At 38.1% G+C, this 23,266-nt stretch overlaps 1 protein-coding gene across 4 annotated transcripts in view; it reads left to right on the top strand.

The window, feature by feature from the left end:
* Positions 1-23,266, top strand: part of CDK14 (cyclin dependent kinase 14) — a 614,965-nt gene that overhangs the window by 146,541 nt on the left and 445,158 nt on the right. For all 4 annotated transcript variants that reach the window (XM_060108929.1, XM_060108927.1, XM_060108930.1 and 1 more), the window contains 2 exons: positions 2,356-2,601; positions 17,475-17,569. In XM_060108929.1, the coding sequence (XP_059964912.1) occupies positions 2,356-2,601; positions 17,475-17,569 (341 nt within the window). The remainder of the gene's footprint in view (positions 1-2,355; positions 2,602-17,474; positions 17,570-23,266) is intronic.

Below are 23,266 nucleotides of genomic sequence, written 5' to 3'. Positions count from 1 at the left end.
TATTTCATTTATTTCCATAATGATACTTTTTCATCATTTTAATTCTCTGCTTATTTTAGGTTTTAATTTCTCTTCTTTTTCTACTAGTATTTTAAGGTGTAATCTTATTGATTTGAATTTTTTTCCACTGTATGCATTTACCATTATAAGTTTTTCTACAGCTAAAGTACTATTTAAGCTGTATCTGCCATTTTGATATTCTGTTTAACTATTTTCATTTAGTTCAAGATACTTTCTAATTCCCCTTTTGTATTGCTTAGTTTCCAAATATTTGCTGTCTTACTTATCTTTTAAACTACTTTTTTCCCTCTGGCTCCCTTTTAAGATATTCTCTTTATCACTGGTTTTAAGCAACTTGATTTTGATGTACCTACAGGTTATTTTCTTTGTATTTCTTGTGTTTAGGGTTCATTGACTCCTCAGGTTCATGTGTTTATATTTTATAGTTATAATTCAGTTGCCTCAGTGGTGTGGGTGGTTCTGTATCCATATCACATCTATTGCCTCTTGCTTTCACATCTGTGAGAGAAACACGTGAACTCTTGAGTGAAAATTGAGTGAAACACATCAGTGCATCTAATCTTGTGATAAATTGTTAGTTTTTGATCATGACTAGAGGACTCTGCCTTAAGTCTTTTAAAGATATCTTCAGCAATTTTGTGGTATGCTAAAAGGTGTGATGATATCCTTCTTATTTGATTTAATTAAAATTCAACCTATGCTTAGTAGTTGAGACACACTAATAGGACAGAGTTGATGCTTAATATTTAATTAAAAATTTTTTGTTTGTTTCAAAAACTTGAAAGAGCTTAATTTATTATGCATACTTTCCCACTTCAGTATTTTCAAAAATTACGTTATCAGACATGTTTATTATACAATTCAAACAATATAAGGATATGTAAAAAATAAGTGATCTTACCCTTTATCCGTTCAGTTCTACATATCTGGTGGTATCTTATGTTAACACTTTGGTGTGTTTCCTTCTATACCTTTCTATGTGCTCATACATACACATACAAATATCTATATCTATGTCTGTATGTATATTTGTATCTATATCTATTCATACACATACATTTCTTTCCGATATGGAATCATCTTATACATATTACTCAGACACTTCATATGTTTACTTTAACATAACAAAGTGAATCATGGTGTTTTCTTAGATACTTTCTGTTTTCCTGCCTTCTTAAATAAGGATGTGGAAACTTTTCACAAGAAAAAAAAACTTGAAAAGCAATTTCAGAGTTGTGTTTTCTCTAAACAGCATAATAAAGTTATCTTGCTTTACAGGCAAGCTAGAGGCCATAAAATTACTTAAAAAGAAAAACAAAGTCTCCAGAATACAGGGAGAATGAAAGAGTTAGAACGTAAAGTGGAAAACAAGGAGCAAAAGTCAGAGAGACTAAAATAAAATGAGAGAGGGGGGCAGACTATGCAGTAAGAGAATGAATGAAGTTGAGAAGGGAATCAGGGTTTAGTGGAGTAACATAAACAAAATAAAGTGAGAGAGTGGCATGGACATATATACACTACCAAATGTAAAACCGATAGCTAGTGGGAAGCAGCCGCATAGCACAGGGAGATCAGCTCGGTGCTTTGTGACCACCTAGAGGGGTGGGATTGGGGGGTGGGAGGGAGATGCAAGAGGGAGGAGATATGGGGATATATGTATACGTATAGCTGATTCACTTTGTTATAAAGCAGAAACTAACACACCATTGTAAAGCAATGATACTCCAATAAAGGTGTTAAAAAAGAAAGAAAAAAGAAAAAAACATTGTTTTCAACTTTTACTATCTTTACCTTTTAGCCTTTTCATATGCTCCATTCTAGTTTGGAGATGAAATCAAGATTGGGATAGATTTTAAACGTGTATTCAAGCATTAAAGTGTTGAAGAACATGATGACTTTCTCTAGCCGTGTTAGCTGCTTCCGTGGTGGCCCATCAGTTAAAATGCCCATCTGATTTAGTTCAGCTGGGTTTTTTTTTTTTTAATTAAGGCAAGTTATCCAACTTTTAATGATTCAGAAATAATCCCAGTTGCAGTCAGATGGTAAAGTATGTGACAGAGTTCAAGAACCACCTTAGGGCACTAGCAGTATAGACCTTAAGCTTTCTGTTTTAGGGATAGCAATTTTAGTGTCAGCCCTAAGTGAGTATAAGCAGAATGATTATGAGGAATTTTTCATATTGAGGTTTAAGCTAGTGTAGCTTTTAAACTGCGGCCTTTCGGGGTATTTCCTGGAATCAAAATTGGCATGCTTTCTAGGATAACAAATCAGCATGTTTAGTGATACTAAAGTTTCAGTGGAGAGGTTGAGTTTAATTTCTTTTTTTTCCCCCAGATATGTGTCACAAAGATGTCTACACGGAACTGCCCGGGAATGGACTCAGTGATCAAACCCCTGGACACAATTCCTGAGGATAAAAAAGTCAGGGTTCAGAGGACACAGAGCACTTTTGACCCATTTGAGAAACCAACTAATCAAGTTAAGAGGGTGCATTCTGAGAACAATGCTTGCATTAACTTTAAGGCCTCCTCCACTGGCAAAGAGTCTCCTAAAGTTCGGAGGCACTCCAGCCCCAGCTCGGTAAGTGCAGTCTTCTCACTTAGCAGTGGGTGAACAGAACAAGTATCCCTCTTATAATAGTGGTATGCTGTGCAGGAAGACAGCAGGTGGCTTTATCAGTACATTATTATGCATTGTCTCCTTAGGTGGTTTAATGTTTTTGGAAGAAAGAACGCAGGCATGCGCAAGTGCCAACTATATACAGACTCTTTATTCATAAGCACCCAGCAAGCAAATGAGAAATGATTCAACTTATTTTGGGAAAGATTATTTTCTTTCTAGTTGTTTCTAGCTAGAGGAATTTATAATTAAAAATCCTTCGGTATTTTGAACACCTGGAGAGGATGTTTGAACTTCACTGTGTTTGTGGGCAGTAAGGGTAGTTTTGAATTTGGCAGATTCACAAAGAATTTCATTTTAGGGTACATGTTAGAATGTGTTCACTTGTCTTACTCCAATTTGTTCTCATTGTCAGTATTCTACAAATTACGAGCTAGACATTGAAACTGACCTTTCTCTAAAGAGAAATCCTATTCATCACAGTGAAATTTTCTAAACCCAAACTATATCAAAGCAAGTCTTGCCTTTGGACCCAAGGAGGTATAAAGTTCTGAGGTGATTGCTGCTTTTTGACTGTAAAAGTTTTACTGAAACTCATATTTCCAAGACTGGCCTACATTTAACATTGTAAAAAAAAAAAAACTTATGATCTTTTGAAATTAAGTAATTTTCAAATTTAACCCACACTTAAAAACTTCTTGACATAGATGGTCTAAGAGTTTAAAGGGTAAGTGAAGAATGCTAAGAGAATTTTGATTCTGTCATCTTGCTAAGAAACATATTCCATTTCACAAATTTAAAATATTAAATTCCATGAGGGCCAAAACAGAGCAAGAGATGTCAGCTGCTAGGAGAATATTGACACTTCAGTTTAATTGAAGTGTATGATACCTCACAAATCTTGTGTCACATTTTTTTGTTAATGAATCGACAATAAATTTGTTAATGCAACATTTGTGAGGAGAATTGATTATCTGGCTTTCCCCAAATTGGCCCCTGTAATCTTGTCTATGATTGCAGGGTAGTATCCATTTAGGTCACAGATACAACACTAACTCCTGGGAGAACTTTTAGATTTAGTATCATTTAGGAGAAATGAAAAGAATCATTGAAGAATAATTAAGCTTCTGTAATGGAAAGAGAATTACATATATTTTACTATATAGTTATCTTAATATTATATGTCAATCTACATGATATATAGAAATTGGCACTTGAGATATTGCAATGAAGCATACTTATACTAAAAAATTATTCACTGTTTATGTGAAAATCAAATTTAGCTAGTTATCCTGTATTGTATCTGCAGTCCTAGTTATTATCCAGTGGTACATTATTTCTTTTGTTACTCAAATTGTTCCTGCTTTGGTCACTGGGAGCTCTTTTAGCTTGGCCCTTGTGTCCTTTTGAGATGTCTTCATCCCTTTGTTTTTTGAACACTTTCTTACTTTCTTGTCCTACAAGTTGCTCTTGGCTTACACTGTGTTTTTCCAGCCCCAGACCTAGAATCAGGCATTTCTCCAAAGATCCCTGTTTCCTTTTATTGAAGAATGTTATTTAGAAACTAAGATTGGGTGCTGGGTGTGCTTGCTGCTACTGGGGGTCATCAAGTCAGTGTGTACATCATAGTATAAATAATAACAGTGAGATTTTGATACTTATTTTTAATACTTATTTTTAATGTTTAATAAGGAGTTAATTAAAATACTTGTCAAAGAAAGCTGAGACTTGTCTGATGCATTCTGTATTTCTCTCTGTATTTATTCATTTATTTTTACTTTTTATTTTATACTGGAGTATAGGTGATTAACAATGTTGTGTTAGTGTCAGGTGTACAGCAAAGTGATTCAGTTATACATATACATGTATCTATTCTTTTTCAAATTCTTTTCCCATTTAGATTGTCAGATAATATTGAGCAGAGTTCCCTGTGCTATACAGGAGGTCCTTGTTGGTTATCCATTTTAAATATAGCAGTGTGTACACTTCAGATAGGAGAGGACTCAGGGAGGGTGGCAGTGGCATAGGTTTAGAAACCCCTCATATAATTAGAGAGAGCAACTAGTGCAGTAAAACCAAAACCAATGGATAACATCAACAACAAATATAGGTGACGAGGTTTCTCCATGAACCTCAAACTAGGAGCGAGGGGAACAAACCATGAACAATTTTAAGAACCATGTGGTATCAGAGAGTGAGAGGGAGGAAGCTCAGGGAAGGCCAGGCGACTAGGGCCTACTCTCAGATCCAGGAAACCCCAAAATTGCCATCAGGTACATACTGGTGGCTCATTGGGCCATTCTTAGGACAGCAACAGCACCTGGGTGGGGACTTTGATGGCACCTGTGAGTTGATGAGTGCACGGAGACCATGGGGTGTCTGCTGGTCTTTCTCCTGTGACTCCTCTAGAACATCAAGTTGAAGCACCTTTTCAGGACAAAGCCCTGCACTGAGTAGAAAGTGCTGGAGTAGACTTCTGCGCAGGGCAGGGTCAGTAGGGCAAAGGGAAAGAGAAAGTCCAGAAAGAAGTGTTGAAGTGAAACAAATGGGGAAAGCTCAATGTGTGTGAGATTGTCTTTTTTTTTTTTTTTTTTTTTCCCACTTCATGAAACAGAGAAAAGAATTTCATTCCATAAAGCTAGAAAAGCTATCTTGGCCATATGCCTCTCAAATTACTGAAAAATTCATTTTACTTAAAAATAACCAATAGAAAAATTATTGGTTGAATCCCATACAAAACTATGAAAAAAAGAGAGAGAGTAAGGAGTAGCATAACATCTCTACAGATAATGAAAGCAAGCTAGAGGGGGGCAAAATTATCGTTATTGAAGATTTATGATGATGTATCTAGAAAAACCAAAAGAATCAGTGGAAATACTACAGTGAGAGAAGTTAGCCAAATTGCAGGTTATAACATTAATATACAAAACCCAATAGATACCATTATAAAAACAAATAAGAATTAGTGTTGAAAACTGGCAAATAAATCAAATAGCTATGCATTTATTTTCAGTGATTTCTATATGAAATTCACCTCATGGTAATCTAGTCATTGATGAAGGGAAATTTCTCTTTTAGGAGTAATCCCACTAATAAATCAAGAAAGAATAATAGATTTAGGAATCACCATTTGGCAATCCCTGAAGAATTAATGCATCTAGGCAAAGATTATCAATACCTGCTAACATCATCAAAAGAGGGACATCCAGAGGTTATGATGTCCTCATGGGAGTATGCAATAACCACCAACAGAATTAAGCCTGAATCTGAGCAAGCCTCTAGATGTAACTACCTGAGTTACAGGGTACAAAGGAACACATCAAGACGGCATTTTCTCTGCTCTATTCCTATCCCCAAGTATGTTTATCCTACTTTTTGGCTTTAATTTGTATATAATATTTACAATCTTAAGATGATGTAAATACTGTTCTTAGTGAGACCACATAGTGTACTATGATTAACTTCCTTGCAAAACTTTTTGATTTTCCTAGTTATAATTGCCTCTTCTTTTCATTTGTTCATAATTAATACAATTAATTAATAGAATTTTAATCACAAATTGAGGCCTCAAACTATTTGATAAAACTAGAAAACTCCTCTGAAATAAATCAGAATCAGATAATCTGTCAGTTTTTCTTCCCCCTGAAATTTTCCTTGTGGTTCTCCATTGTCCTAATCCAATCTGGACTGGTTGATCTCCAAATTGCTGTCAGGAGACGTCCCTTCATTCCTCCAAAGCTGATTGACCAATCTAGTTTTTAGGATAGGTAAGCCTAGCTGCAGTTTGTTTTCTGAGATGATCAAGATGGGGCTCAGTGCCTTTTTTGTGCTTCATTTTTGTTCAGTCTCACTGTTCATCCTGGTTTTCATTATGCTTGGTGTCCTAATTCTGAGCCTCTCAAATTCAACCTCTTCAGAGAATAAACCTCTTGGGATCAGGGACAGGCAGACATCTGACTGGGAGAGTCTAGGGGAAAGGACCAGTTCCTTAAATCCACTCCAACTAATCATGTTGGTTTTAGCCCCTCCTTAAAGTTCAACTTCCAATTCTTGAGTGTTTCTGGGATTCTGAAGTATGAATTGACTTAGTTCTTACTGGTTTCTACCTTTAGTCATCGTCCTTGTCAGTGACCTCCTGTCCATTTGTTTCCCATCTCAAAATTTTTGTTCGTATCTTGTCTTCAGTCTTCTCCTTATTCATTTTATTTGCCCTTCTGAGTTATAACTTAGTACTGTCATTTTAGTACAGATTGGTAAGGGGGAGAGATAAATACTTGTATTCAAGCCACCATGTTGAACTGGAAATGTCCACTGTTTCTCTCCTATTATATTAACTTCCTTTAGATCCTCTTTCCTGAGAGTTTCTTATTGGGTTTACCCTTTTCTGATCCAATCTGGGATGTCTGTCTTATATATCAGGGCGCTTATATTATTTTGTGTGGAAAGTGCTTTGCTTTCTTTTCATTTTGGGAACTTTTGCTTCTATTCAGTATGCCCTGGAAAAAGGTCTTTGCTCTTTCCTGATCAAGCTGGAAATAGTTTCTTTTCTCTTTTAGCACGATGCTACAGTATTCTGTTTTATCTGAGTCCTTTCTGTCTACTGCCTTTTTGTTCTCTCCCCTATTGCAGTGACGGGGGAGGGGGATTTTATTATACTCTTTTTCATGGAAAGACTATTTTCCTTTCGATTCCTCCTTGGACCGAAAATGGACGTGGTTACACTTCTTGTGCAACACCATTTTACATCCTGTCCAACAGTGTATGGGTTTGATCATTTCATACTCAATGGCATGAGAGTTTTATGACATAGGTTTTGTTATTTTTAAAGATTTTTTAAAGGCTGATAAGCATCAAAGGAAACCCTTTACCTAAGGACAACCAGGATTAATGTTATACCTTTATTTTATTGTCATTTCTTTGAAAGTATTAGTTATCTTGAATAGGCTCCAAGAGTACAGTTGAGAAGTAAGGAGAAAATGAGTAGCAATGTGGCACTCCAGCCCCCTATTTTGGTGAGGAACTCAGGATAGTCACTCTTGTTTCTTGGAATACTGTGGTAGAAACTATTGTACAATATCACATCTTCCCAACTGTGTATACATCTCTCTGCTGTTCACATACTGGTCATGTCTATGTGAGGAGTCATGCCTGAAATCAAGGAATCAAGAGTGCCTTGGCCTCAGTGACCAACACAATCATCTGGACTTCCTGATTTTGTCCAGACTGTGGCACTTTAAAATTCAGGCAGAATGTAAAGAATGTGATTTTATTTAAATTGGTATATTTCAAGAGGTGTTTGACAGATCCTATTTGTTTTAGATGATTTTTGAGTGCCTACTCTTCCTGGGCCTAGCCCCTGGGTCATAATTAGCACTGTCACTGACAGGACAGACTTTTGCTCCCCTTCTCCTACCATCTCCTCCAACTCAGCTGTGCCCTTCAACAGCGAGAACTATTGGCGTTGCTGTGGGAGACTGCCTGTCTTGCTGGCCCAATTTAGAAGGGATTTCATTGAACTGTGCCTCAAGAGACCATATTTTCAGAAATTCAGGTTTAGATTAAGGTCCTCTATACATTCTGTAAATTTCTCCAAATTTACCTCTCTTCCTTACCAAAAAAAAAGTCTGCATCCCATGACAGTCAGGCTCAATTTGGAGAGAGAGGAGGACGGTGCAGACTTGAAAATGAGAGGCCCGCTTCAGTCCTCAGATGCTCATCCTTGGGGATCTCATTTTGGCATTGCCTCCTTCTTGTGGGGACTAGCCCCTTGTCAGGTTGTTAGCATATGTGGTGGTTGGGTCTCTCCCTCTGTCTAGATCTAGATCTATTTTGTAACCAAGTTACCCATCAACTATGAGTTATCTCAGTGTGGCTGTGTCTAAAAGGGTTAGAAATCCAGGATGATAGAGCCTGTTGTGAAGATCAAAGGCAGAAGAAAAATTAGCCAAGGAAGGTTTGACTTCAAAAATCCTTGTTGTTTGATGAGGTTAGATAGTTCTGATTGAATCCTTCCCACCTTACCCTCACACCCACTCTCACAATTATTAGTATAATGTGATAGAGCAGTGGTTCTTACTTGTGGTTTTCCTACAATTCAGGGGGTCATCAACAATCTTAAGTAAGGGGTTATGTATGAAGGGTAAAGTAAATTTTCAATGAATTCAGTGTAAAACTGTTGACATTCTTATAACCATATCATGGTATCATAATAGTGAACACTGAGGTATACTCATGCAGTTTATAAAAATTGACTGAAAAACCCCATCCTTGTTTCTAGAAATGGGGTTTCAGTGGATGATAGACTTAAGCATGACTTAATATCTCCTCCATTTGGGTGGGAGTTAGGTCTCCATGGAAAGAGTCTGCCAGTGTAGTAGTGGTAAAGAAAATATGTTCTCAATTCCAATCAACTTGGTTTGAATTGTGGCTCTCACATTAGCTGTAGGATCTTAGATGAGTAACTTTATTTCTCCAGTCTTAAATTCTTCATGTTCAAATAGGAACACTAGTAGAACCAACCTTAGGGTGGTGTGATAGGGATTAAACTTAGGTGATGTATTTAAAGTGATAAACTCAAAGCATGGAACACAGTAAACACTTGATATTAGCTGGTTGTTTTTGTTGATTGCACAAACAATGAACTGGAGCACGCCAGGAGCATCTCCTTCAGGACAGGGTGACAAACACCATTCAGCTGGAATATTATCTTGACTTTTTCATTATCCATGCCGATGTTCCCCTCCACTGGTCCAGACAATTGACAGTTCTCTGTACCTTTATTCTGTTAAAAAAATGTATTAACATTATCTCATTAAATTCTACATCTCCATGCAGTTAGTGTCTGTTAATAATTGCTGATTAGCCCTCTGTATTTCCATTTCTGTAAGGGGCTGTGCCAAACCTGCAGTCTAAGTAGGGAAGTGGTAAGCAGAGAATAGTGGCTCCATAAAGCTGTTTCCCATCCATGCATGCACCTGACATCAAAGAACCAAAGATAATGTTAGGGTTGACTACCTATTGGCTTGATCTAGCATCTTTAGTTAAATGTGATGATTTAATAAAGTTGCAAGAAAAAAGAAAGGCAAACCAAAGGCCTGAACTTTAATTATCAAACAAAATAGGACCTCTCCTTCTGAATTATTCTTAGTCATTTGATTGGAAGGATTTTATTATTGGCCTCTTTAAACACTTGGCATTTAGCTTCCTTATTTATATGCATAATAATTACAGATCAGAACATTTCTGTGTATTTAAAATAGGAGATGAACTTTACAAGAATCTAGCTCTTAAAGCGCAGACTATCTCATAGACATGTCCTGTTCCATAGACCCATTCTTTCATTGACTAGAATAACTTTTAGAGAGGCATTACACGTGTGTGATTCTTCTTATTTTACAGATCTGTAACTTACAGTATATTTCCACAATGTGTACATATCAGCTTCACAAGGCAAATCACATTGACTCTTTTTCCACTAAATGAGGCAAAATATTAATTTTCTGCCATCACATTGTTAATAGGGTGTACTTTAACGATGGCAGTTAATGCCTCCAAATCCGTTCAGTTAGATGCCATTAGCATCTCTTTATTTTTCTAGTGGATAAATGGGATATATTCTAAAAAAGAGTATTATCCTTGTTTTTCTAATTTCCTCAATTCAGTTTCTTCAAGTAGTAATTTTAGTATGGTCTGTGTCTTAAAATGATTACATAACTTATATAAGGCAGTTTACGAAGGGTAAAATATATCATTTTTAGAAAATTATTTTTGCCTTTCCAGGAAGAGAAAACAATAACTTCCAAATCTATTACCAATTTTGTGTGACTGTGTCTTGTCCTTGCTCTAAATACGCATTAGCAGTTTATCTTCTAATGAGACTAAACAGGTGACTTTCTGCTGCTGCTTTTTTCTTTAACTTAGATTGGATTTATTCTTAAAGGAGTACAAAAGCAAACATACAGACTTCTCATTATGATTTTAAATAATTTAGAATGGAACTGTGAACACAATATTTTCCCCATTGAAGATCATTTTATACTGAAGTTTAATATAGGTTTAAAAATTTCTATTTAAAACTTGGGCTCAGGAGGGTGATGGTAAAGTGCGACATTCACAAGCTGTTTCTCGGTGATGAAAAATGCATGAGAACATAACCCACACAGGACTAGTCAGGCTCTTTTGAATGTAGTTTTCCATTGAGTTTTACTTGATTCAACTCAACACATGGTTGGTACTTCACAAGTTTCTTGAAGAAAAGAATAGGTAGTCCAGGGCTTCCCTGGTGGTGCAGTGGTTGAGAGTCCACCTGCGGATGCAGGGGACACGGGTTCGTGCCCCGGTCTGGGAAGGTCCCACATGCCGCAGAGCGGCTGGGCCCGTGAGCCATGGCCGCTGAGCCTGCACGTCCGGAGCCTGTGCTCCGCAATGGGAGAGGCCGCAACAGTGAGAGGCCCGCGTACTGCAAAAAAAAAAAAAAAAAAAGAATAAGTAGTCCATTGTCTATTAATTCCTTCCTACAGTGTCCCTTGTTGTTCCTTTTCTAGCTGCAGTTAAATGTCTACAATCATAATACCTTCAACCTTTCTTCTTTTCTTTTCTTTTCTTTTTTTTTTTTTTTTTTTTTTGCTGTATGCGGGCCTCTCACTGCTGTGGCCTCTCCCGTTGCGGAGCACAGGCTCCGGACGCGCAGGCCCAGCGGCCATGGCTCACGGGCCCAGCCGCTCCGTGGCACGTGGGATCCTCCCAGACCGGGGCACAAACCCATGTCCCCTGCATCGGCAGGCGGACTCTCAACCACTGCGCCACCAGGGAAGCCCAACCTTTCTTCTTTTCTAGTGTGTGCACATTTATTTCAATTTTCTTTTATGTATTGATTTAGCTGCACCCCATGGGTCTTAACATGTCATGTCCTCAGTGCCACTTATTTATTTATGAATTTTCAATTTTGATTTTCTTTTTAACCCATATGGCTAGACTATTTAGTTTTCCTTTTATTCTTAATTTTTAGTTTATTGCATTGTGTTCAGAAAAAGTAACTTGAAATGTTTCTTCAGTTTTGACTATTGAGTTTTTTTTGGTGGCCTAATCTATGGCCATTTTTTGTGAATGTTTAATGTGTACTTGAAAAGAATATATATTAATATACGTATTAGGTTAAAATATTAAATCTACTATTCGAGCCCATATATCTCACTAATTGGTCATTTGCTTGCTCTGTTGATGTCTGAGTGATGTATGTCTGTCTCCCATTATCACTGTGGGTTTGACAATTTCTCATTTTATTGCTACCAACAGTTGTTTCATACACCACAAAACAATGTTGTTTGGCTCATACTACTTTGTGATTATTAAATTTCTTGGTGGATTTTAATGGGCTATACTAATTTAATCTATTTGCTGTTTTGTAAATTCTGTCTTCTCTGCCATCAGTATTGCTGTAATGCATGATTTTGCAAAAATACTTTTTTTTGCTATATTTTCCCTTTTATTTTCAGATTTACTCTTTTGTCTTAATTTTTTTGTCTCTTCTCAATAGCACATTGCTAGATTTTCTTTGTCTTTCCAATCTGAGAACTTTATATTAATAGAGAAATTTAAAAATTTATATTTATTGTAAGCATTGATATATTTGGACTTAACTTCCTTATTTTATGATTTTCTACTTTATATGCTTGCTTACTGAGTATGCCCCTTCTCTAAGTCTCCCATTCCTTACCCTCTTCCCCCTTCTTCCTTGCACTTTTCTCTTCCATTCTTTCCCTCCTTAATTGTTTGGGATTTGTACATCATATTTATTCTAGTAATTACCTTTTAAGTGTTAAGAAATACACTAAAATTTATGCATGCGGAGTTAATCAGTATCTGCAGTCTGTCCTTAACAATCCAATAAATCCCAACATGCTTTTATTCTCTTTTTCTACTGTTATTTGCCTTCCTGCACTTCACCCATCACTCCAACTACATCTTATATTGAGATAAAATGGAATTTTATATCTTTTTTTTTTCCTGTAGGTGGTACAATTGCAACATTTCCATCCCAAATGAGGAACTATCTTGAGTATTAGTGATCCAAAACCATTTTCCCTTTTCATTTTAAAAGTATTGCTTAGTTGTCTTTTTTTCAGCCATTGTTGTGTATAAAAATATTATGCTTGTTGAATAATTTTTCTGTTTAGATGTAACCTCTCCCTAGAGCTTTCTGGGAAAATTCTATTCAAACATTGAACTTTTTCAGCTATGTACATTCTTTTAGTCACTGCCCATACATGTTTTATTTCGCTGATGAAATATTTAATCTCTAAATCTCTGTTTCTTTTCAAAGGATGTAATATCTTCTTAAATCTCTCTTAAGATACTGGTTATTTTTATTCAAAGTTATTATTACTTTTGCAGTGTCAACTTTCTTACCAGGGTTTAACTTATTTGCCCATTGAAATTTTTAAAAAATTAATTAATTAATTTGTTTATTTTGGCTGCTTTGGGTCTTCATTGCTGCACGCTGGCTTTTTCTAGTTGCAGCGAGCGGGAGCTGCTCTTAGTTGCTGTGTGCAGTCTTCTCATTGTGGTGGCTTCTCTTGTTGCGGAGCATGGGCTCTAGTCACACAGGCTTCAGTAGTTGTGGCACACGGGCTCGGTAGTTGTGGCTCGCGGGCTCTAGAGCACATGCTCAGTTGTTGTGGCTCACGAGCTTAGTTGCTCTGCAGCATGTGGGGTCTTCCCAGACCAGGGCTCAAACTTGTGTCTCCTGCATTGATAGGCAGATTCTTAACGACTGCGCCACCAGGGAAGTCCCTGAATTTTTTTTTTAATGGAGTATGGTTGCTTTACAATGTTGTGTTAGCCTCCACTGCACAACAAAATGAATCAGCCATACACATAAAGATATCCCTTCCCTTTTGGACTTCCCTCCCATTTAGGTTACCAGAGTGTGCTATGTGAGTTCCCTGTGCTATACAGCATGTTTCCGTCAGTTGTCCATTTTATACATAGTGTCAATAATGTATATGTGTCAATCCCAGTCTCCCAATGCCTCCCACCCCACCCTTTTCCCCCTTGGTATCCATATATTTGTTCTCTACGTCTCTTCTCAGTCTCTTTGCTTTGCAACTTAGATCATCTATACCATTTTTCTACATTCCACATATACGCGTTATTATATAATATTTGCTTTTCTCTTTCTTTTTTTTTTTTTTCTTTTTGCGGTATGTGGGCCTCTCACTGTTGTGGCCTCTCCCGTTGCGGAGCACAGGCTCTGGATGCGCAGGCCCAGCGGCCATGGCTCACGGGCCCAGCCGCTCCGCGGCATATGGGATCCTCCCAGACCGGGGCACGAACCCGTATCCCCTGCATCGGCAGGCGGACTCTCAACCACTGCGCCACCAGGGAGGCCCCTGCTTTTCTCTTTCTGACTTACTTCACTCTGTATGACATGCTCTAGGTCCATCCATGTCTCACAAATGACCCAATTTCATGGCCTTTGTTTTTTAGAGTTAGGATATACTTGATATCTTTATTTATTTATTTTTTACAGATCTTTATTGGAGTATAATTACTTTATAATGGTGTGTTAGTTTCTGCTGTATAACAAAGTGAATCACCTATACATGTATATATATATATATATATATATATATATATATATATATATATCCCCATATCTCCTCCCTCTTGTGTCTCCCTCCCACCCTCCCTATCCTACCCCTCTAGGTGGACACAAAGCACAGAGCTGATCTCCCTGTGCTATGCGGCTGCTTCCCACTAGCTATCAAGTTTACATTTGGTAGTGTATATATGTCCATGCCACTCTCTCACTTCATCCCAGCTTACACTTCCGCCTCCCCGTGTCCTCAAGTCCATTCTCTAAGTCTGCATCTTTATTTCTGTCCTGCCCCTATGTTCTTCAGAACCATTTTCTTTTCTTTTTTTTTAGATTCCATATATATGTGTTAGCATACGGTAGTTGTTTTTCTCTTTCTGACTTACTTCACTGTGTATGACAGTCTCCAGGTCCATCTACCTCACTACAAATAACTCAATTTTGTTTCTTTTTATGGCTGAGTAATATTCCATTGTATATATGTGGTACATCTTCTTTATCCATTCATCTGTCAGTGGGCACTTAGGTTGCTTCCATGTCTTGGCTATTGTAAACAGAGCAGCAAAGAACATTATGGCACATGACTCTTTTTGAATTACGGTTTTCTTAGAGTATATGCCCAGTAGTGGGCTTGGTCAAAAAAGGAGGTTGGTCAAAAAAGATGTTGCTGTGGTTTATGTCAAAAAGTGTTTTGCCTACGTTTTCCTCTAAGAGTTTTGTAGTGTCTGGTCTTACATTTAGGTCTGTAATCAATTTTGAGTTTATTTTTGTGTATGGTGTTAGGGAGTGTTCTAATTTCATTCTTTTACATGTAGCTGTTCAGTTTTCCCAGAACCACTCATTGAAGATGCTGTCTTTTCTCCATTGTATATTTTTGCCTCTTTTGCCATAGATAGGTGTGAGGGTTTATCTCTTTGCCATTGAATTTTATACTTTTCTTTCAAGCTGTTGGTGTTCCTGAAATGATTTGTGATTTTTGGTTGTGTACTCATTTTTGTATTTTAAAATTGCTGTCATCTTATTCTGTTTTCTGTAAATTGTCTCTAGTGATTGTGTGAGAGAGGCAGGGATTGTAGTTTGGGGATGGGAGATGTCATCCTTTCTCTGGGTATTGGCTACTTCAGTCCTTGCTCTGCCCTTCTAGCCTGAATACCCACATTCTCTGCTGTCTCCTCTTCACATGTTCCTGCAGTTTGCTTGGGAGGACATCATGTCTTCTCCTGTGTTGATAAGTCTCATATTTACCTAGAGACTCCTGCTTCTTTTATCTGTATTAGTCTTCCTCTACATGTTAGGGCTTTAAATTCCCCCATTCTTTTCTCTGAAGTTTTCGTTCTGATTACTTTTTATCTTTTAGAATTCCTCTAAATATCTGGCTAGATATTGACACTCTTTTTTGTTTCACATTCCTATTCCTAATTTATTATTATTATTTATTATTTATTTTTTATTTTATTTTTTTGCAGTATGCAGGCCACTCACTGTTGTGGCCCCTCCCGCCGCGGAGCACAGGCTCCGGACGTGCAGGCCCAGGCCCACGGGCCCAGCTGCTCCGCGGCATGTGGGATCCTCCCGGACCGGGGCACGAACCCACATCCCCTGCATCGGCAGGCGGACTCCCAACCACTGCGCCACCAGGGAAGCCCCTAATTTATTATTTTTGAAAAATATCTTTTCATTCACTATGTGGCATGTTGGGGGGAAGGAGGTAAGCAGCATCGCTCAGTTTGCCAGATAGAATCCTTATAAACCATGGGAGTCTGATTCATTGTGAGTATGTTGTGTTTTTTCATAAGTGGTATAAGAGCTCAGGGTCAAGAATAGTGTACTATAAACTTTCTGCAAGAAGTTCTTTCCTTAAGTTTCTAAAATTGGTTTCTCACGGAGTACCACAAGCATTAGTAACTTTTTATAAATATAGTTATAACTGTGATTACATAATCCTTTAAAAATGTTAATTCCTTATATAATTATCATTTTTAATATGTTTTGATATTATCTTTTTATAGTGACATTAAAATAATAGGCAATTTGTCCTCAGTGGAGGACAACACTCCCTTTTTCTTGCTGGTGAACGTTGAGTTGGGAGTTGAGCACAGCAAGAGTGATGAGACCACTCACTCTTAGCACTTCTGTGGTCATGATGGAATGTGCAGTTTCTTAAGGAAGAGTGATTTTGTTGCAGCTAAACCTTAAGGATTGGTGTATGTAGACATAATAGAGTTTCTTTTGTATCAATTAGTGTTATCTGAATATTTTGATTATTTATTTGCATTACTGCTAAAAGGTAACAGAGGAGTAACTTTGTATGACTGAATTTTATACAGTCATGATTTACGACAGGGGTCAGGTAAATATTTTCAGCTTTGTTGGCTATATGATCTCTGTTGCAGTATAATTTTGTTGTAGCTTGAAAGTCATAAGACAATACGTAAATGAATGAGTGTGACTATGTTCCAATAAACTTCAGGACACTAAAACTTGTTTTCATATAATTTTCACATGCTGTGAAATTTTATTCTTTTTTAGATAACCCCCCATTAAAAAAAATATAAAAACCTTTCTAAGTTTATGGGATATATGGAAGTTGGTAGTGGGCTGGTTTCCAGCCCCTAATTTAGACTGTATAATAACATGGAAAATATTTATAATATATTGAGTTAAGAAAAAGCAGGTTACAAAACACTATCTATAGTGTAGTCCCATTTATGTTAAAAAGCAATCATCAGTATACAGATAGCACTAGAAGAAGAGCTATCAAAATATTAACTGTGGGGCTTCCCTGGTGGCGCAGTGGTTGAGAGTCCGCCTGCCGATGCAGGGGACACGGGTTTGTGCCCCAGTCCGGGAGGATCCCACATGCTGCGGAGGGGCTGGGCCCGTGAGCCATGGCCCCTGAGCCTGCGCGTCCAGAGCCTGTGCTCCGCAACGGGACAGGCCACAACAGTGAGAGGCCCGCGTACCGCAAAAAAAAAAAAAAAAAAAAAAAAAAAATTATTTGTGGCTCTCTGTTGGTGATTAGATTATGGGTAAATTTAAACTTCTACACTGTGTTCATTTTCATTTTCTGAGTTTTGTACCCTGAATATTTATTATGTTGTTTTTAAAAATAAACATTCTTGTATCAGAAAAAAGTTATTTAAAAACTGACAGAATCTACATTTTCAGCAAAATTGGGTTATTCATTGTTAATTAGTCTGATACAATCTGTTTTGTTTACCCTCTGCTTCATTTTTAGCCAACAAGTCCCAAATTTGGAAAAGCTGACTCATATGAAAAACTGGAAAAACTAGGAGAAGGATCTTATGCTACAGTATACAAAGGGAAAAGCAAGTAAGTTCATTAATTTTTGAATATTTCACATGTAAAATATACCTGTTCTCTTAGTATTAAGTAACAGTATATTTAAATAATTTTTATTTAATACACAATAGATTTTCCTCCCTCAGGTTTTTTGTTGTTATTGTCATTGTTTTAACAATTGTAAAAGTCAGTAGAATTGCTTTTCTCCGTGAGCAAACAGTTTTGCAGACCTGTCCCGTTTATCTTTTCCGTCCTTCCTCTCTTCCAACTTCGTTTTCTCTTTCTCTCATTGGAACCCTCAAATGAGAATTCATTTCCAGGTGAATGATGTGATTAATTTCTCATGGAGGTTTAGCATTTGCTTATTCTTAAGAGTACTGATTTGACAAAGCCAAATATATTGATTATTCTTGACATCTTTTTAACTTGAGCTTTTACTCCATCTTTCAGAAGTCACTTAATTAAACAAACTGCAAACTCTTTCTTTCTTCCTGTCTCCTTTGGCATCATGCTGCATATATTTCCACACAGAGAAACAACTCTTCCCCCTTTTGTCCTCTTCCCCCACATTCTCTCTCAGGGTCAGGGCACAGATTTGGGTTCTTAAAAAGCTTGACGGGGCTTCCCTGGTGGCGCAGTGGTTGAGAGTCCGCCTGCGATGCAGGGGACATGGGTTTGTGCCCTGGTCCGGGAGGATCCCACATGCCGCGGAGCGGCTGGGCCCGTGAGCCATGGCTGCTGAGCCTGCGCGTCCGGAGGCTGTGCTCCACAACGGGAGAGGCCACAACAGTGAGAGGCCCGCGTACCGCAAAAAAAAAAAAAAAAAAAAAGCTTGCCGCTATGTGTTTCTGATAGGCCTCCTCCCTCTCCCATATTGGTTAAGAGTACAGATTTGGTGGCATGTAGCTTGTAGAAACTTTTAATACTCTTCCTGAAATAACTACAGGAGACAAAAGCCTCATTTTACCTTAATAACAATACCAAATAGTGTTGAAAAATGTTTTTCTAACCTATCCTTGTTATTGTCTCCCTTTTAAGTCATTGTATAAGATAGGAAATTCTAACTAATTACTCAGATGTAATTGAATTACTAAGCTAAGTAATTAAAGAGATAGAGAAGACAGTTCTCTGAAGGATCATTCTAAACACATAATTGGAAATTTTGACTATGTGCTTATTTAGGTACTCTTTGGCTTTTCTGGAATGTAGTCTTATACCTTTGTTCATAGTTTTCAAGTTAAGAAGTTGAAGCAATATTCCTGATAAAGGAAGATATGTAAGTAAGGAAATTCAGAAATGCTGTAGATCAAAATTGAGTATTAATTTTGATTCTTAGACATTTGCCCCCAAAAAGCCTTTTAAAAATCTGAATAGAAAAAAATATGACGGGGAAGGAAAAAAAAATCTAGAGGGCTGTTAATGACTTCACTGTGTCTCTTAAGCATTATAGAATGTCATGGTAATGGCATAAATGGTTGAGTTAATTTCAATAGTGGTTGTGTCCCAAGTTTTTGTATTTTTTCCTAAGGAAAAATAGTACTCTACTGTGTAAAAATTACTTGCACCTTTCATGTTAATAAGGTGAAGATAACTACACTGGATTAAGCAATTATTTTGTATAAAATATGGTATATTCATTGTCTCATTTATTCTTCACAACACTCTATAAGAAAGATCCCATTTTTATATTATTATTATCTCTGCTGGACCAGACAGCTTGGTGCTTAGAGAAATTTAGTCACTTGTCCAAGTCAGTACAGGTTATTAGTGACAGAACTTGTCTTGGCTCATGTCTTTCTGGTTTGAGGTCATCTTTTCCTAACCATTTTACATACTGCTTCCACAGGATAAGGCCTTCTTGGAAAGACTTGGTCCTTGTTGAGTATTCCAGATGGTTCTCCCAGATGCTCTGATTTGTTTTAATGGTGGATCAAACAGAAGCAAACATACTATTTCATTATAAGGAAATAAACCAATCATTTTGAAGTGCCTTCCCACCAAAGATATGCTCAGCTAATTTCCAAATGCAAGATAATAACTCTATTAAATATTTAACTTTAAGATTTATGACAAAATCTTGAAAGATAGTTGAAACATTCTCCATTTATTATGCCCAAATAAAAGAAAGACTGCCTTTTAAGTACCTGCAATCTTTGAGAAGGATAATTCTGGACAGTTAATACTTTTCACTCCAGCAGGTCTCAATGTATCTTGTCAGCATTTCTCAAGCAGTTTAAAGCTTGCTGGTCACATGTACTATTTAATTTCCTCCAGCTGGAGATGAAAGCCATTGACCACTCACCTGCTTTAGGAGATGACAGGCTGCTTGTGCTTATTTGCTTTATGGTGGCAAGGTCAGGCCAAAGAACAACAGTTACGTGCCATCTAGCAACATTAAGAGAGCTGAGTTTGGTGTGTCTCCTGAAGCACTACGTAATTGAAAGAGTCAACTGAATGTTAGGATCCCTGTTCCAGTACTCCTCACCACTTTCCCATAGCTGTCTGCATCCCTGCCTCCATCTTTAAACATTATCTTTAGCATCTACCCCAAGAGCAGCTATCGTTATCTTGCAACAAAGCTGCATGGCATTTGTAGAGATACCCCTGATGCTCAGTTGGTGAGCATTTTATATATATGTGTATTGAATTACAGGTGTCAAGTTTGGATTTTGCCATAAACCTCATTGTATTCGTTTGCTAGGACTGCTAAAACAAATACCATAGAGTGGGTGGCTAAAACAACAGAAATTTATCATCTCTTAGTTCTGGAGGCTAGATCTAAGATCAAGGTATTGGCAGAGTTGGTTTCTTTCTGAGGGTTGGTCCTGTAAGGGAGAATCTGTTCCATGCCTCTCTCCTAGCTTCTGCGGTGTGCTGGCAACCTTTGGCATTCCTGGCTCGTAGATGCATCACCCTGATGTCTGCCTTCATGGTCATATGGTGTTCTCTCTCTCTCTCGGTGTGTTTGTCTCCACATCCAAATTTCCCCTTTTTATAAGACCACTAGTCATTTTGGATTAGGGCCCACTGTAATGACCTCATTTTAGCTTGATTACTTCTGTAAAGACCCTATTTCCAAATAAGGTCACATTCTGAGGTTTTAGGGGTAAGAACTTCAACATATCTTTTTTGGAGGATACAGTTCAATCTATAACACTCATTAATTTCAAACCTCACTAATTTGGCATTGTGTTCATGATAATATTCTTCTTCATCTCCATTTATGATATATGTAAGTCATCTTTTATTTCATGGTTCAAATATATGAGCAAAGGATATCCCCCCCATCAAAAGATTTGTGTAATTGTTGACTTTGATACAGTTGCTGTCAGCCATTGTTTAGAAACCTGAGAAGTACAAAGACTTTTTATTACTCTTGAATTATCTTGAGTTTCTTATTCCTGTAGGGACACATAGGTTGGGGAGAAGTTGACTGAGATTCCTGTACAGTGTAGCCCCCTTGGTGATGAGCTTGCCTGTAAAGAATGTGGCTGGTTAACTGCAACCATATCAACATACATCACTCACAAATAAGTTTTCCTATTACAACAACAAAAAAAAAGCTTTGAACTTCCCACAGTTTTATATTTGAGTAGAGATTTGTTTTGTTTTGTTTTGAAACCAGTGTTCTCCAGCTTCTTAATACTTTCTTTGTGCACGTGTGTGTTGCTGTCTGGGGAAGGGAGGCAGTTTATTATCACTCTTGCTACTAATCTTTATCCTGGTTTGATTTCCTGGTTATGTTCTCTCTTCTAAATCCCTGTAGCATTTAATATAGGATTTTAAAAAATCATGCAGTGTATAATGTGCTACATTTTAAAACATGTGGCATTTAAAAATGTCTTTAGTTCAGCCCCTTGAAACCATCTGTTTCCCAAGGACATTTGTATCAATACATTAAGAGACTCGTTAACAGTTTTTTAGCTTATTTAATTAATGATGAGTGTTTGTTATGTTGTTTTTATGCCCCTTCTATGCTGTAGGTGAAAAAGAGGGAATTTAGATACAGATTCTGCCCTCAGGAAACTTAACAGTCTTGACGGGAGATGGTCCATATACATAAAGAACTCTGTATAAGTTAGAACGTAGTGTATTCTATATAAGATAGAATGCAGTAAGAAAGGCCCAGGTAAAATGCTGTGGGGTTTCAAAAGGAAGGAAGAGAGGATGAGGTTGACTAAAGTATTTTAAATGTGTGCTCTCCAGTGGTGATTGAATTCACAGCCTCATGTGCTTTTAAATCAAGCCTCCTGCATCACTGTGTATATTTGTAGGACTCCTTGGGAGAGTTCCCTTTTGGGACTTGGTCCTCTAACCACATGTAATGAAATTTTCACCAGACTCTTCACAAAACCTGTTAAAGCCTGAGGGCCTTAAAGTAAAATTAATTGTTTATTTGAATTATTGTGCAATTTTTTTTTTTTTTTTTTGCGGTACGCGGGCCTCTCACTGTTGTGGTCTCTCCCGTTGCGGAGCACAGGCTCCGGACGCGCAGGCTCAGCGGCCATGGCTCACGGGCCCAGCTGCTCCGTGGCATGTGGGATCTTCCCGGACCGGGGCACGAACCCGTGTCCCCTGCATCGGCAGGCGGACTCTCAACCACTGCGCCACCAGGGGAGCTCCTATTGTGCAAATTTTGATAAAAGCAAAAGTGTTATGTTTGAGTGTTCAAGTGGGATTGGCATTAGACAATATAATTTGGACGGGTTGGTGGGTTGTTTATATGTGAGCACCCATGAATGCCTGGCTGTTGTAGGTAACAGGTATGAGCACCAGCCACCTCAAGTCCCAAACTTGGAGTATGGTGGGACCTGTGTGTTCCTCAGCGCACTGGGATCTGCGGGTGGAGTGCACCTGAGTTCCCCCCGACCCCATGCCTGAACCCCCAGTTCTCCCGAGTTCCACACCCTGCCCTGAGTGGTGAGAAGCTATAAACCTTTACTCTTGCCTGGGACAGACTCCTCTTTTCCTTCCTACTTTAAAGGAGTGCGAGGCTGTCGCTGCTTGCTTTTGACTTTCTCATGCTTCTAGTGTCATTTACAGAAAGAAAAAGTTTGCTCTTTGTTCCATCTCTGGAATTAGAGTATTGGACTTACTCAGACTAAGTCCTCCCACAGATGACCCTGATTTCTGGTCATTTTTTTCCTGCTTATCTTCAGTTTCTGTTGAGGTGAAGATGCCAAAGCCTTACTCCTGCGGGAGCCCACTAAACAGAGGAGCCGGCCCAAACTGGTCTGTACCAGCTGTAAATTGTTATCTCAGAGGTCCATAAGAACAATGGAGGAATTTGGTCACTTTATGTAACAGGAGATTTATGTGATTGAAAATGCCAGTCTTCTTTTAGCATTTCATTCTGCCAATGTGTGCTGAATCATTGAACTTGAATTCAACGACCTTATAAATTGAGAGACTAGGCCAAACCAAGACTGAAATACACTAAATACATTTCAAAGAGCTCTTCAAAGCCGCAGGAGAAATAGGAGGAAGAAACACTGTTAATTAAAACAAGCAGCAGCAAGAAGAAAGGCAGCAGCAGTCAGCCACCTTTTCAGAATATGTAAGATTAAAGAGGGAGGGCCTCCCTGGTGGCGCAGTGGTTGAGAATCCGCCTGCCGATGCAGGGGATACGGGTTCGTGCCCCGATCTGGGAGGATCCCATATGCCGCGGAGCGGCTGGGCCCGTGAGCCATGGCCGCTGAGTCTGCGCGTCCGGAGCCTGTGCTCCGC

Source organism: Mesoplodon densirostris, chromosome 9 (assembly GCF_025265405.1).
Source record: "Mesoplodon densirostris isolate mMesDen1 chromosome 9, mMesDen1 primary haplotype, whole genome shotgun sequence".
Lineage (NCBI taxonomy): Eukaryota > Metazoa > Chordata > Mammalia > Artiodactyla > Ziphiidae > Mesoplodon > Mesoplodon densirostris.
The sequence above is the reverse complement of the archived record's forward strand: the minus strand, read 5'-3'. Positions and strand labels throughout refer to the sequence as shown.